Source organism: Nicrophorus vespilloides, unplaced genomic scaffold (genome assembly GCF_001412225.1).
Source record: "Nicrophorus vespilloides isolate i.1.1-1 unplaced genomic scaffold, Nicve_v1.0, whole genome shotgun sequence".
Lineage (NCBI taxonomy): Eukaryota > Metazoa > Arthropoda > Insecta > Coleoptera > Silphidae > Nicrophorus > Nicrophorus vespilloides.
Genome location: NW_017099791.1, coordinates 354,539 through 372,613, shown reverse-complemented (window position 1 = coordinate 372,613; position 18,075 = coordinate 354,539). Strand labels below are relative to the sequence as shown.

The window sequence follows — 18,075 nt, the reverse complement described above, 5'->3', positions numbered from 1 at the left end:
AGTTCTGCACTAGACCATTTAAAATTAAAGAGTCTGAGCTATCCTTTCTCAAAGTAGAACATGCTGTTAAGATCTTTTCTCTAACGCCTCATTCTCATTTAATTCAGTTCAAGAACAGAAAATCAAACTAAAGAACATACGAACATACCTGACAATCAGGTACTGAATTTGTAAAACGGTTTCGGTTTTCGAACAGATTTTCGACATTTATGTCCAACAACGTTTTCTTCTTTTTGAGCGGTTTATTTTTTGTAAGTATTTAGTTCCTCGATTAGTCCGGTTTCAATGGATCGGCGCACTATCAGAGGTTGTGATTCATATATAATGTTAAGAAAATTATCAATAATTTTACGTTCACAATATTTGCATAGAAAAATACCTCAATTTAAATATTTACTGTCAACAATATTTTCAATAGATATCAATGTTATTTCTCAATTTCCATGAATTTCTCTAATCTTGCTGTACATGAAAGCTGGGTTAACAAGTTTTTTGATTTTTTTTTTCAAACTGCGTAACTTTTTTTATATGTTTTATGAATATGGCGATTGTATGCTCGTTTTATCTGATTATTTGATAACGTATACCAATTAGACCAATGATTTTGGAAATTGAAGACAAAAATAGGGATTTCTAATGAATATACTGATTAATTTGTTTTGTGTTTGGTTTGTCTATTTTAAGTTGTCAAAGTTGATAATACAATTTTCATGTTTTATTTAATTACTTAATAACAACATATTTTAATTAGTCCATTGAATGTGCAAACTAAAGAAAAAAAGATTAATTTTCAAATTAGCCTGTTCTTATGCTTCAGCTGTCAAATTTGATAATGCTATAAATGACAAAAAAATCCAATTATTATAAAACATACTCCAGAAATTACGAAAACATTTTTCATATTTTGATATAAAACTTTAATTAATGATAAAAAGGGTTTTTAAAGAAATTTAAAGCAATGTTTGTCAATAAAAATTTATAATTATTTTTGATTACAGGTTAAAATAAACTATGCTGTTACATTTCAATAAATTTATCTAATTAAATAAAAATTGCAAATCTTTTAAACCAGTATTTCTCATCCTTCTTCAGTATTTTTATATTAGTTGTACTGAGACCCAATCGTTTATAAGATACTTTTATTGACGTTAGGTGACAGCTGTCATTTATAACATACATTTTTTTGACGCTTTGAAACAAAGTGACAGCTGTCATTTTGCGATTAAGAAACGCAGTTCTACACTAAACCATTTAAAATTAAACAATCTAGGCTATCCTTCCTCAAAAAATAGTAGAAGATATTGATAAGATCTTTTCTCTAACGCCTTATTTCACATTCAATTCAGTTCAAGAACAGAAAATCAAACTAAAGAACGTAATGAATTTCCGTTTCCCAACTGTCAAACTGAAAATCAGGTACTGAATTTGTTAAACGGTTTCGGTTTACGAAGAGATTTTTGACATTTATGTTCCAACAAATTAGGTATCACTTGATTTATGAAAAACCTATATAAATGTATGTATGGGAGAATATGGGATTTATTATTTTGATTACAGGTTAAAATAAACTGTTACAATATTTCAATCAATTTATCTAACTAAAGTAATGAATCTTCTAAACTAGTATTTCTCATCCTTCCTCAGTATTTTTATATTAGTTGTACTGAGACCCAATCGTTTGTAAAATACTTATTTTTGACGTTAGGTGACAGCTGTCATTTCTCGGCCCAATTGTTTATAACATATTTTTTTTACGCTTTGACGCAAAGTGACTGCTGTCATTTTTAGACACATAGATTAAGAAACGCAGTTATAAACTATACCATTCAGAATAAACGATCTAAGCTATCTTTTCTTAAGAATCTAACGATTTGTTTAATACAGTTATTCAATACAGTTAACGGACAGAAAATCAAACCAAAGAAGGTACAGAATTTCGGTCAAAATGACAATCAGAATTTGTAAAACGGTTTCGGTTTTCGAACAGATTTTTGACATTTACGTTCGAACAAACGAGGTTTCACTGGGTTTATGAAAAACCTATATACATTTCAGGATATGGGATTTATTATCTGTTACTAAACGTGCAGATTCATATTGTATCATCAAAAATAATTAAAATTTACTCTGGCGATGGAAACAGGATTGCATGAACGGATTTTTAAATATTTGGTTCACGTAACAATCATATAGTGTGAGTGTGGATTCGACTGTGGGCTATTGTATTGGAATTGGAAAACGTGAACATTGGCTGCGACCAGATCAAAAAGCGCAATAGCTGAAAATAAATTTAAAAACAAAACTACGGTAAATTGAAATAAATTCTTTATCTTTTTTGTTGTTGTTTAGTTTCATTAATGCTGCTTTCATCAAAGGGTTTATGTATATATTTTCAACGTCCAATTAAATCTGTCAATAAATACAATTCACAGCAATTCTGTTGTATCTCTCTACTCTCGTTCACATACACTTACCTAAATATATATATATATTGTTTTAGCACAGTTTGCTGGCATTGGTAATTCTCGCCAAAAGTTTCTCTCGAAAGCTTTTAGATGTTCTTTAATAAACTATCATCAAGTTGGGGGAAGAGAAAAGAACAAAATAAAAGTTTGGAAGAAAGTTTTTCAGGTCATTGTGCACGGCGGAGGCATCGATTTGCTTATTGCGGAAATCGACTGTGTTTTCGTTCTTGTTACTAGAATTCTCGTGCGTTATGTTATGTTTTTTTTTTCATGAACACCGAAGTTTATTTAATGATCATAGACGTTTCCGTAAATATTGGTTCAAAAACGTTGCACCGGGTTTATCAGCTCGGAATGCTTCGATAAGCCGACGATGTCTGTGACCCTGCAAAGAAATAAATAGAAGCAGTCTCCAACAAAGTAAACAAAAACGTTCAGTGTTTGTGTTTATTTTCATTTTGATGAATAAACTGAAGCTCGGATATTTTTTTTTAAGTTGATTAATTTAAATAATTTAATTGAATTAAAAGTTAAGTTTTTTTTAATTCATTCTTAAATTAGTAAAATCTCATAAATTTTGCAATTTTATAAAATTGTCTTAACATTGATGAGAAAAATTGATATTTTCTTGTATTTTTGCAAGACAATTAAAAAAATCAGATTTTATTAATAGTCCCAATTAAGTACAGAAATTATCAATTTGAATAATTTAAACTGTTTAGGAAAATCTGAAAAAAAATGCGTCTCTTTTATAATTATCTCATTATTAAAGCGAAAATTGGAGAATTGTTAAATTGTTGCAAGTCCTAATGTATCTATGATGATTTATTCAACGTATCACAAACGTTGAAAAATTCATCAATTTAATTTTTGATTGACTCAACATTATAGAGAAATTTTAAATCTGTTGCAAGTCATAATGTATTGATTATTGAAATATGTTAAATAAATTATCAATTTAACTAATTAATTGTAAATCTATAGTATCTGAAAACTATCGGAAAATCTGATTTTTTTAATTTGTATTTATTTTTTTTTTACGAATTTTTAAATTGTTGCAAATCACAATGTATCCATTATATAAATAGGTTCGATAACTTATAAATTTAGCCAATTAATTGAAAAATCGAAATTATCGAAAAATCTGGAAAATATGTGAATCTTTTATATTGTACTTAACATGAAATACAAACTTGAAGAATATTTATATTGTTGCAAGTTCCTTTGTAACCCTTACCTAAATAGGTTAAATAAAATATCAATTTATCTAATTACTTGAAAAGTCTAAATTATTTAAAAAAAAAATAAAAAAAAAGCGAATTTTTAAATCGCTGCAAATCAAAATTATTTGAAAAATCTGAAAAAATGCGAATCTTTTAAATCGTACGTCAAAGAGAAATTTGGAGAATCTTTAATTACGTTCAAATATTTAAACTCTCTAAAAACTATCGGAAAATACGAATAACTTTGCAAATTTTTTGAATTGTTTTTATACTCAATACATTGGAGAATTTTAATTAGTAAAATTGATAATGTATTGATTTAAAAATCTGAACTATCAGAAAATGTGAAAAAAATGCGAATATTTTAAATTATTTCAACATTAAACAGAAATTTTGAGTTTTCATGAACTAATTAATTGAAATATCTAAACTGTTTAGAGAATTTTTAATTATTGCTAGTCTAATGTGTACACTCTATAAAAAATATTAATTTAATTAATTATTTTAAAAATCTGAACCATTAATGTAAGTCTGACAAAATGTACAAATTGTTTAAATTATCTCAATTTTTTTTCCGTTTTAAAAAACATTAATTTTTCAACAGTTTAAACAAAATATAAATTGAATGCTAATTATTATCTATTTTCGTTCAATAAATGCTCTATTTAATTGAAAAAAGAGATTTTTATACATATTTTTCAAATTTGTAAGTTGTTTCATTCTTTAAATCTAAGTATACTGAGAGAATCAATCGGTAATAAAATATGTTTACCTTTAATATTATAACATAATAACGTTGGTTATTACACTGCAGTTTTATTTTTGTTTCTGCCTTTTCATGTACATAAAATAAAAATTAATGAAAGTCTACGTTAATAATTTACTGTATAATTTGCATGCATTACGAAACGAATCATTAATTTCCTTGCAGTCTAATAAAATCATTACCAAAAGTTCTCGTTATTTTCGCTTTTATAAAAATGAATCGGTGTCGTCGAAGGTCGAAGTTTAAAATCCACTTTGTCGTTCATTGGCAATGAATGAAGTGAAAGTTTTTTTTTTCGGTATGCGAAACGGACGATTCATCATCATTAAATATAATTTACTTAATGGTCCTACGCAAAGATCCACCTACCTTTCTCAAAGCTGAACATATATATATATATTTCAGAAGAAAAAAAATCTCTTTCTACTTATTATTTGTTTCCAATAACATTCCGCCTCCGTTTATTTTTTTTTATATATTTTTTTGTCTGGTGCCTCGACGAAATTGATCGATCCACGGTGTGTGTGCTTTCGTGATTCATGCAAATAAATGGCCGTTTTCTTTCTTCCATTATTAAGACGTAAACGGCAGATCGTGTCGAAGCCATTTATTAAATTGCTAGAGAATTTGCATACGAAATCGAAGCATTCCGGTGTTTTCAGTTTCATATATTATTTTTTTTAAATACATTTATTTTATATAGTGTTAATTTCTTAACTATCAACGATATTTTTTTATCAGTTCATGTATAATTCACATTAAAAATGAAATTTGTGGTTAATAATATCTCATAGCCCTTTGCATCAGTTGAATTTTATTATTATTTTAATGACTGAAATAGTTTACGTATTAGAAACGAATATTTACAGAAAATGATGTTAATAAACATGAAAATATTACATTTTTATTATCGTCATTTTCATAGTACTGTAGAACCTGTTAGTGTGCGGTCCTTTTTTATGCGATTTTATTTTTGGTGCGGTTTTTCTTTATGCGGTGAATCCAACCAATTTCACAAGAAGATGTGCGTTTTGCAGTGAACACGAGTAGCAGTGAATTATGTATGTGCATTTTGATAATTTCTCCATATGTAAAATGAGAAATTAAATGTTTTTTAAATGTTTTCATGTGTAATTTAATTATTTATTTTGTTTGTTCTCATGTATTTCGTAAATCTTTGATGTATTTTCTAAGTGCGATTTTTTTTACATCTTGAATAGTTTGCGTATTATACACGAATTTCTACATACAGTAAAACGATACGCGTTGTATGGAATCGTGTTTTCCTCATATAACACGGAATTTCGTTGTACGAGAATCGCGTTGTATAAAAAATGTTGTCCCAATATTTTTAGCACGTTGAAGTAATTCGCGTTATACTGTGATACTTTCATTTTAAAGTAAATATTGCATTTATTAATGTTTTGGATAGTTTCCGTATTATATACGAATTTTCATATAATATTTTGAAACTGAAGTTGAAAATATCTTGAATAGTTTTCCTATTATATACGATTTTCCTTATAATATTTTCATTTTTATTAACATAAATTTCAGTAATTTCTTGTAACAAAATGACTATTGAATTTAAGTTGAAAATATCTTAAACAGTTAGCGTATTATATACGAATTTTCACATAAAATTTTCATTTTTATCTTGTAGCAAAGTTACTATTGAATTTATGTTGAAAATATCTTGAATTGTCTGCGTATTATATTCAAATTTCTATATAATATTTTCATTTTTATTAACAAAATTTTCGGTAAGTTCTTGTAGTTATTGAATTGAAATTGAATCTGGAATAGTCTGCGTATTATATACGAATTTCCATATAATATTTTCATTTATATTCACATAATTGTTGCCAATATCTTGCAGCAAAGTATATATTGATTTGATGTTGAAAATATCTTGAATTGTCTGCGTATTATATACGAATTTCCATCAAATATTTTAATTTTTATGAATATCAGTTTGGGTAATTTCTTGTCGATATGTCAATATTGAATTGATGTTGAAAATATCTTAAATTGTCTGCGTATTATATTCGAATATTCTTATAATATTTTCATTTTTCTTAACATATTTGTTTTTATATAATTTTGTACCAAAGCAAATATTGAATTGAAATTGAAAATATCTTGAATAGTCTGCGTATTATATACAAATTTCCATATAGTCTTGTAACTATTGCATTGAAGTTAAAAAATATCTTGAATAATTTGCGTATTATATAAGAATTTCTATATAACATAATTTTTTAAAGCCTTTTATATGTTTTCATTGTATGATTCTTTATACGATTCTGAATGCATCATTTGACTCATGAGTTGACAAATTTTATGAAACCAATTCGAAAAAAAAATCCTTCAGTAAAAAATCAGCTTTAAAGTTTAAAAAAGTACGTGATTCAACTAGACGCTTTGAGGTAAAACTTCCTGAGCGTCTGCAACTTTTTATTATTCTCTGCTAAATCCACTGTTCCCCCTTCAAATAATCATTGTTTCAAACGGGTTTACAAATCTTTCAAACGTTTTTTTTTTGCTTTACTTACGGTAGTATTCCGTTCTGTATGTAAGTTGAAATGGTCGTAAGTCAAATTTTATATGAAAAAAAAAAAAAAAAATAGACGTATGCATGTGGATATTAGAATTAATAGATTTTATTTCTGATTTTGAATTGGTATATAAGTAAATAATATATTTGACTAATTTTGTGGTTGATGTTTTTTATTTGATCATAAGTGCGAATGGTTGTAAGTCGAGAGGTAATTGTAATTAAACTTAAAACTAATAATAATCGGTTAATGAACATAATCTGTTGTTACTAGCCCAAATTGTTCGTAAACCGAAATCGTTAAAGTTAACTTTACTTTGACGATTTCAGTTTACGAACATTTTGGGTTCGTTATCCAAACATGTGTTTGTTGTCCGAAATCTTTTGCAAAAGTGTTCGTTGTCCGAATTTCGTTAAACGAAAACCAACCCAATGTACTATTAATATCAATAACGTTCATTTGCTTGCTTAATTATCAATAAATTAAACCCCCAAAAGCAGATGAATTGTTCCAATTTGCAACCGGCTAGTTTAGATAAATTTCCATTTAAATCGAATTCTGTTTTCGCGTTTTTCATGACTACCGTTTGCAATATTCGCAGTTTTGCGCGCAAAATTGTAAGTTCTGCGTTATTAATAACAGAATGGCAGGCAAATTGATGATGATGATTGCGTTTTATGCAATCGGGTGCTGCGGCGATTTTGCGTAATTGGCTCTGAAAGCGTTAAATATGACTCGGAATCAAAAACCAATAATGGCATCCGGAGGGGTGGGGGTGGTCGGAGAACAAAACGCCAATTCGAATTGCGATTTAATTAAAATTTATTTCCGTGCACCCCCACGGGATAATTTATTTTTCAGGCAATTTATGAAAAAAAAAGCCATTCAATACATCATCGTTATGAAAAAAATGTTATACATATATATATGAAAAGTGCACTCGTAAAATAATTCCAAACTAAGCAATTTATAATAGTAACAATATTTCGTGATCAATCTACAAAGTTTAAAAATCTTGTCCCCACACACACAATGCATTTATATTCAACGAAATTACATAACAAATATTGATGCAAGTATGGTCAATCTACAAACTTTATAAATCTTGACCCCACACACACAATAGATGGATTTTTAACGAAATTACATAACAAATACAGACGCAATTATGGTTTTTTATCATATCATATAATTAAATAGCTTAAGTAGAATTAGTATATCGTCTTTGGTTAAAATATAATTTTCTAAATTTTTCAACTTCAACCGCTCTGAATTTTTTTTGAGGGTAGTAATATTTATTTTATATTCGCCAAAAATTACTTTGGCACAAATATGATGGACAATCTAAAAATATTAAAAATCTTGAAAATATACCCATAATGGATGGTTTTTCAACGAAATTACATAAGAAATACAGACGCAACTGTAATCACTCAACAAAGTTTGACCCCACACACAAAATAGATGGATTTTTTAACGAAATTATACAACAAATACAGACGCAACTATGGTTAATCTACAAATATTAATAATCTTGACCATACACCTATAATGGATGGTTTTTTAACGAAATTACATAAAAAATACAGACGCAACTGTAATCACTCTACAAACTTTGAACCCACACACAAAATAGATGGATTTTTAACGAAATTATACAAAAAATACAGACGGAACTATGGTTATTTCACAAATATTAAAAATCTTGACCATACACCCATAATGGATGGTTTTTCAACGAAATTACTTAAAAATACGCTACGACGCAACTGTGGTCACTCTACAAACTTTGACCCCACACACAAAATAGATGGATTTTTAATGAAATTACACAACAAATACAGACGAAACTATGGTTAATCTAAAAATATTAAAAATCTTGACAATACACCTATAATGGATGGTTTTTCAACGAAATTGCATAAGAAATACAGACGCAACTGTGGTCACTCTAAATACTTTGACCCCACACACAAATACCGATGTAACAAAAATTTTGATCATATATCCATAATGTATGGTCTTTCAACGAAATTATATAAGAAATACAAACGCAACTATGGTTATTCCACAAATATTAAAAATCTTGACCATACACCCATAACGAAATTACATAAGAAATTCAGACGCAACTGTGATCACTCTACAAACTTTAAAAATCTTGACCCTACTCACCTAATTGATAGTTTTTCAAGGAAATTACCTAACAAATATAGTCGCAACTATGAAGTAAAAAATCTTGACCCAGACACATCATTAATAGTTTTTCAACGTAATTACTTAACAAATATAGACGTAATTACGGTATATCCACAAACTTTATAAATCTAGACCCAAAACACATAATGGATAGATTTTCAACAAAATTACATAAGTACACTGTGGTCAATCTACAATCTTGAAAATATTGACCCAATCAGACATACTATGTATAAATTTTCAACGAAATTACATAAATACAGACGCAAAACTATTCGATGCAAAAAAACATATTTGTTAAAAACAGTTGTGTCGACGAAATTTATCGTTCGAATTGGGGCCAGTACTATTATTTTTTATTTTATTTGTTTAGTTTGTTTCTGTTGGGAGTTTTTAAAAAAAATTGACAACATGTAACATGTTTGTTTTCTGATGGAAAATAATAAAATGGAATATTTTGATTGATTGATTTCCGAACCTAAAAAAAACATGTTTTTTTTTGTTTCTTTACACACGTATTCTGTTTGTTATCGACATTTTCAAATTACATCACTTGTGATTTTATAACATTGATAAAAATAAACAGTTATCATATTTTAGATACTCATTCAACAATAGAAATCATGGACTAAATTGAAAATGTAATACAAAACCTTTAAAAATCTATTTTCTTTATGAATAAAACCAACCATCTAAAGCTAGAAATAACTCTGATTTTGTCTCATTATAATCCATAATACGGCTTCGATCATTTCGAATTTATTACAGTCCGGTTTAAAAAATCCATAACAATCTAAATTTGATAAAAAAAGTACACAAAATTATTATTTTTGTGTATATAAAGGATCGGTTTTTCCTTCATATGTAATCAAGTTTATTTTTATGCGATTATAAATACCTCGATTAATCCGGATTCTAACCCGCACTAGGTGAGGTATAATGTGTTAGGTAAAATAAAACTTAAAAGTTGGAAACTAAATGAAAGATTTATACAACTGTTATATAAATTTTCTCAAGTTCATATTCTAAAGTAAAAATAATTCTGTTTATTTTTCTAATTATAAAATTATTCACCTAATTAATTATCGACATAACACATTTATTTGCGAAAAAAGAGTTACATTATAATTTAAGACTTAATCTAATTTCAATGTAAAATGAACTTTAATTATACAATTACAAATAGATTTATAGCCAATTCCCATTAAAATTTTCTAACTGCATAATTAATACACTCATTTAATTATCATACTGTTAATTAGCGCACATAAAATGCATCTGATTTTAATTCAATGTTACATATTTATTATTATTAATTTCTAAGGTGAAAGTTTTGTTACGAATTGTTAATGACTTCTTGCATTTATCCCAGAAATACATAAAGTTTCACACAATTGAGTCTGCGAACTTTCATTTCACCGTCATTAGTTCTGGATTCAAAACGCACGTGGAGACTTTGCGAATGATTCCCATACGAAAACGAATCTGTGATGGAAAACTTCGGTAGTTCCACTCCACAGCTTCGTCGGTGCGGTTGATATAAATCCGTTCGTGTGTGTAAATTTAATACTATTAAATTGTAAAGAGAAATTGTATATTTGTTCGACACAATTCAATGAAATATTTCAACACAAAATTATAAAAATAAGGAATCGCTTGTTGTAATATAGATTGAATTACTGTTGATATTGCAATTAAATTAAACGAATTGAATGTACAAAACAGGGATATTCAGCAATATCTATTTTGTGAATTTCACCTTTTGACACTAGAACTCATATGCGAAACTAATTTCGCAACAATTCCGGTTAAAATAATTTAAACCGTTGTATGTATTCATACGAAATTTCAACTTGGTATTCGAAATTGCTATTGTAAATAATGCTGTCTGTACAAGCCATGACCTAAAAAACATATTTGGAGATTGATATTTGTTATTTTACTATGTTATTACAAAGACAACAAAACAACAACCGAAATTTATAATTTCATACATTTCATTTTACAGTAAATAGAATATATTAATTTATTAAAATTTTAAAATATTTTTTCAGTTTAAAATATACAATTTCACTTTATAAACCTTTCAGTTTCGTTTGGGATTAAGTAGATTTTGCAAAATGAGCAGTTGCGATAGTGTGACGGAGAGAATTAAACTTAATTCTATTAGAAATAATTTGAAGAAAGGTAAGATCATTGTTTCTTCACGGTTTACCTAATTTATTTATAACGGCATATGATAATTACATCTTCCAATTCGCACTTCTAAGACAAAACTATGGCCTTTCTAAAGAACATACCGTTGAGTTTGTCGATTTAACTATAGCCATAGACTAATGGGTTTATGGTTTGTAGAGCGTTTTGTAATGAATTCCCAAAATTTGGTGTTTTTTTTTTCGATATTTTTTGAAAACACTAGTTTTCCAATGAATCTGCTTTCTTTAGATTTTTTTTTGTAATGAAATCCCAAAATTTGGCGTTTTTAAAAATATGGATATTTTTCGTCGTAGGATAACAAGAACATCGAATAATGACAAAATTATATCGTTTCCAATGATTCTTCTATAGGGTTTGTGGCTTTCATAGTTTTTTTGTAGTGAATTTCCAAAATTTGGCTTAATAAGAACGTCAAATATGTAAAGTAATGAAAAAACTACAATTTTTCTAATGAACCCATTGTTTGGTTTATGGTCTCAACAGATTTTTTTGTAATGAACTACGAAAATTTAGCCATTTTTCTGAATATAGCTTTCGTTTTGAAAACAATGGTCTAATAAGATATTACAGATTATTTTTTTTTATATATATTAAGTTTATGTCAAACGAACTGTTCTATTCCGCATTTTTATGATATAACTGATGTTACGTAATGTTAAGTAATAATCAAGATTTGACAATTTTTCTACTTTTTTAAGTCTTCTTTATTTATTTTAATATTCGAAAACTAAGTGGGATAAGTAGAACATCGAATAAGAAAATTAATGACAAAACTATAGCCTTTCCAATGACTACTATTTTGTTTGTGGCTTTCATAGTTTTTGTTGTAATGAATTCTCAAAATTTGCCGAAATTTTTGGCAACATTTGACGTGTAATAAGTTATTACAAAAGAACTCAAAATTATATTAACTTTACTCTATTTGCATCTTTTGGAATAACTATTCTTAAATAATGTATTAATAAACATAACCGAGTTATTGAGATTTTTCATTTCAGTTTTCACATTTTTATTTTTTATTTAATTATTCAATAACTACGAATACTAAAAAGATTTGACCATTCTTCTACTTTTTTTACGTCTTCTTTATTTATTTTATAATTCGAAAACTAAGTAGGTTAAGAAAAACATCGAATAAGAAAAGTAAGGACAAAACTATAACCTTTCCAATGACTCTACTTTCTTTAGTTTTTTTTGTAATAAGCTCCCAACGCTTGTCTTGTTTTTTGTTAAAAAATCGATATATTTTTACAAAATTTATTTAATTACTCAATAACTACGTATACTAAGATGAACATCAAATAAGTATAGTAATGAAAAAACTACAACCTTTCTAATGAACCCATTGTTTATGGTGTTAATAAATTTTTTGTAATGAACTCCGAAAATTTGGCGATTTATCTGAATATTTCTTCGAGAAAAGTATGTGAAGATATTTCAGAATAATTAGAAAACTATAACTTTTTTTATATATATGTTAACTTTAGATCAAATGGGCCCTTCTATTGTACATATTTTGATATAACTACAGTTACATAATGTTAATTAATGACCTAAATCAGAAAATTTTCATCTTTGTTTTCACTTAATTTAATTTTTATTTAATTACTCGATAACTACGTAATCTAATAGGAACATTGAAGAAGTAAAATAATTACCAAAATTTTTGCTTGCGGTGATTATCGTTTTCCTATAAGGTGATTGACATAATTGTTGGGGTTCTCGTTTTATTATTATAAGGAGTCAAAGTTTGTTGATTTAGTAAAATAAAAAATTTCAAGATTATTCGAAAACTATAAAACTTTTCATTATATTATGGTTACATGAGTCTTTTATTACGCATTTTTTAATATAAAATTTGTTATAAAATGTTAATTATTGACTAAAATATGGTGTAAACTTCATGTAAAATAGTAAAACAGCATATTTTTTTCTTAGAAGATTTGTTCGTGGCATTAAATTAATTTAATAATTCAATTAAATTCATTTAATGCCAGGAAATGTAGAAATGAAACTAATTCTATTGGTTTTTGTTGTTTATTTGTTCTTGTAAATTTAAAATAGTGATTAAAAATTATAAATTGATGCTGTAGGAAGAAATTGGATGCTGAATATATACTAATATTAATGGAAGCAACTGAAACTGAATGAATTATAAAAGCTGAATCGTTTAGCCATATTTTAGGACCGATCGTAAAAAAATATTTCAAGTTAAGATATATCCTCGTAACTTGAAATATTTTACGATTAAGAAATGAAAAGAAAAAACGGTAGGGTCGCAAACCGAAAACAAATTTCTGAAACTTGAATTACACAAATGCGTCGTATTAAACATGAAACTTCTGTCGTAAAACGAGATTACGTTTTACAATCAATTCCTATACGAGTAATATTGATATCAAGGTGTTGCCTGATATTATCGAGCCGTGTGAATGGATATGTTTTTCCCACGGCAGTCGGAGTACGAAGAAAAAAAAACAATCTTTATAAACTCGTGTCCAGATTTCAATCTTCTCAGATAAAGTCTAAGCATTAAATGCAAACATAAATACTGCGTCGGCAGTTTCTCAATAAACAGGAAGGACACTGAACTGCGAACACAAAAGGGTTCGGTTCCGGTTCATTCAATGAAGATGAAGACCCTTTTCATAAAAACCATAGTGTGTGCAAGCTGTCGTTCCTTCGTTATTAATTCCGTTACTTGTTTCGTTTTTTTTTTGCAGATGCGATGGCGGAGCCGACGACGACGATTGAAACGGTCACCATCACGAGACCCTTGAAGGTAAGTCAAGAAAGAATAAGAAAAAGAAGTGAATGTTTCGAAGGCTCGAGGGAATCCGAGAAGAAAGTTGTAGACCGTACGAGGTAAGGAGGATGAAATAATTCGTCGCGTGTGCGAAATTATTTCCATTCCTTTATCCGAGATTGCGGCAATATCTCTTCTGGGGATAAGTCGGAGAGGAGATTTGAACAAGCGCCAACCGACGATAACACTTGCTCATATCAACTCGACTATAACAAGACTTTTGTGCGGTTCGGAGGAGTTCGTCGCTCGTCACGTCTAGTTTCGGATTACTTTGGGGAAATTCGCGCGAAGCTGTCCTCCATTTTCAATCCTCTTTGTTTTTTTCTTCTTCTTTCGGTTGTTGGTTTTTGTTTTATTTTGTTACCTCTTCCTTTAATTCTATTCCAGACGAGAAGCAGGTTTCGTTTTAATTTTAATTAAAAAAGAAGCAGGCTACACATCTCCCCAGACGAGCTTCGTCCTAACGTATCTTCTTTTTTTGTGTGTTAATCCGCATTTCACATAATTTATATTTGCAATAAGCTTTACTTACTCCATGCGCCCGACTTGCATAATGCAACTAATTTGATTAAAGTGCTAAGAAATTATATTACAAATTTATGAAAATGTTGTTTCCGCGTTACTAAATTGTTATTTTATATTGTACTTTATACACGTATTTTTCGTCATAAGCGCTGCGCAATACAAGATACCATGACGAATATATACGACATAACCACTTAAGTTAAGGAAAGTTTGAAAAATCTTTTCATTTCGGATTAATTTTCATATAAAAAATATAAGTAATAAATAATAATATACATAAATTATTACTTACTAAGATTTAATGATTTTTCCAATTCAAAAATAAATTTAGACAATATTTTCCATTTTTTTAAATTTTTATATAATAAATAAACCTTCAATTTAATTTGTATATTTTATGATTACACAAGATGGAATCTGTTTATCTAATTACTTGATAATCATTCAAGCTAATTATTACAATGTACAAATTAAAGACTATGGCCTCTTCAATGAACTTACAACCAGATATGTGGTATATCCTTTTCTCCTGTAATCAGGTTTTAAAATTGATGATGTAAAGTCTTCACGTTATCTAATTACTAGATAACCATACAAGATAATTAGATCATACAATATAACAATTAAAGACAAAACTATGTCCTCTTCAATGAACTCACAACCAGATATTTGGTATGTCCTATTCTCCTGTAATCAAGTTTTTAAGTTAATGATGTAAAGTCTTCAAGTTTTAGCTAATTACTCGATAACCATGCAAGCTAATTAGATCACACAATGTACAAATTAAAGACAAAACTATGGCTTTTCAATGAACTCACCAGATATGTGGTATTTCTGTTGTAATCCGGTTTTAAAGTTAAAGATATAAAGTCTTCACGTTTTAGCTAATTACTTGATAACGACGTAAGTTAATTAGATCATAAATATACAAATTAAAGACAAAACTATGGCCTCTTCAATGAACAGATATTTGTTATGTCCTATTCTTTTGTAATCAAGTTTCTAAGTTAAAGATGTAAAGTCTTCACGTTTTAGCTAATTACTCGGTAACTAGGTAAATTAATTAGATCATACAATATACAAATTAAAGACAAAACTATGACTTCTTCAATGAACTTACAACCAGATATTTGGTATGTCCTACTCTTCTGTAATAAAGTTTTTAAGTTAAAGATGTAAACTCTTCACGTTTTAGCTAATTACTCGATAACGACGCAAGCTAATTAGATCACACAATATAAAACTTAAAGACATGGCCTTTTCAATGAACTCACCAGATATGTGGTATTTCTGATGTAATCAGGTTTTAAAGTTAAAGATATAAAGTCTTCAGGTTTTATCTAATTACTCGAAAACCACGTAAGTTAATTGGATCATACAATATACAAATTAAAGACAAAACTATGAAATATTCAATGAACTCACAATCAGGTATGTGGTATTTCCTATTCTTCTGTAAACACTTTGACAATACATATACTAAACACGTTTCGTAATTGAAGATGTAAATTATTTAAAAAATTTCTAATTACTAGATAACCAAGCAAGTAACTTACATCATAGAATATACAAATTAATGACATAACTATGGCCTATTCAATGAACTCACAACCAGATATGTGATATTTCCCATTCTCTTGTAATCAGGATCAAAATTAAAGATGTAAAGTTTTCACGTATTAACTAATTACTACGCAAGTTAATTAGATCACAGAATATACAAATTAAAGATTACGGCCTTTTCAATGAACTCGTAAGCAGACATGTGGTATTTCCAATTCTCATGCAATATGTAAAGTCCTTACGTTTTATGTAATAATTCGATAACTAAGACTGCTATGAAAACTAAAGACAAAACCAAAGTCTCTCCTAGAAACTATAAACCATGTATGTCACATTTCCTATTCCTCCAAATTAAACAAAAAACTTCATTCTTTTTAATAAACCCACCTTCAGTCTTATAACTAATGTTTTCCTCTGTGAAATAAACTTTTAAATTTGAAAAAGTAGCCATATAAAAAATCAAAAAACATTTAAAATTTTAAACTTTTATATATTTTACTATTTTACTATTTAACGAAACGAATTATTTTATTATTCATCTTCGGATATTACCATTATTAAATAATCATTAACTGAGATATAATGATTTTTCCTCGTTGCATTTATCTGCACACGTATTTTATGAATATTTACGTAGCAAACAATATTCACGTACATTTATTTTGTTCAGTTATAAAGTTAATGCTGATGTTAAATAAATAAATAAATAAATGTAAATATTATATACAAAAGCATATTTTCCTCTTCGTTTAATTCTGCTCCACTTGAAAAGCATGAAACGAAGTTTTATTTTAATTTTAATTAATAAAAACAGCTGCACATCTCCCCAAACGAGCTTGATCCTAGCATATTTTTTATATTGTTAATCCGCATTATCCATAATTCACGCTAGAAGCTACCACACGGCAGTTCATTCCACTAGAGCGACTTTAAAAATGCAACGAGTTTAATTAAATTACACTTTTATTATTGTTTTTCTTTACCGATTAAACGTAAATTGTGAAAATGCAATATTTACATTTATTCCATAAACATGCGAAAACGGAATTTATTTGCTAGGTTTTTTTTTAATTTCATTTCAATTATAATTTTAATGCTGATGATGATGATTTTAAATAAATAAATGTGATTACAATTTAAAATCATTACGTATTCAATGATGTGAAGCGCTTAACAATTTACACGTATCCGCAATATTGCAGTTCGGAATTAATGGTTCCCCCGAGGGTGGAGTTTCTGCTCTCTACGTTCGGGTTTTTGGTCGTGTAAGTTTCGTAGTTTTTATTTTTTTTTTTTTTTTGGGGATTTTCGCTTCTATTATAAGCAGAGCGCAAATATTTGGTCGACCAAAACCCGACGTTCCGCAATGTTTGGTCCTACAATTGGAAAAGTTACATAAACACATACGGGGCCGGACCGACGATACGACGAAATTTAATTAAAATGCAGTCTAATTAATTCTATGTTCACGACTAAATTTTGATCATGATTTCTATGAATAATTCACAAATTAGATTTTAAATGTTAATGATTGTGTTAACATTTGATTAAATGAGTTCGTTTTAATCAGTGGTCTCAAACTTGTGGCCCGCGGGCCTCATGCGGCCCTCGACGAAATTTTACATGGACCACTAATGCATTATAATTGAAATTTTATTAGGATATTTGAACCGGAGTGTCGAACCGAAATCGAACCGAAAAATTGCTCAAATCAAAAACCGAAACCGTAACGCAATTTTAATTACGGTTAATT

General features: G+C 28.0%; 1 protein-coding gene across 2 annotated transcripts in view; it reads left to right on the top strand.

Annotated features, from left to right (window-relative positions):
* The window catches only part of LOC108565626 (transmembrane protein 47), a 111,579-nt gene that overhangs the window by 5,104 nt on the left and 88,400 nt on the right, over positions 1-18,075 (top strand). The window contains exons 1-2 of one of the 2 annotated variants that reach the window (XM_017925180.1): positions 11,317-11,398; positions 14,152-14,210. In XM_017925180.1, coding sequence (XP_017780669.1) covers positions 11,332-11,398; positions 14,152-14,210 — 126 coding nt within the window. In that variant the 5' untranslated portion in view covers positions 11,317-11,331. Of the gene's footprint in view, positions 1-11,316; positions 11,399-14,151; positions 14,211-18,075 lie in introns of those variants that run through there. The other variant, XM_017925181.1, reaches the window with a different exon arrangement.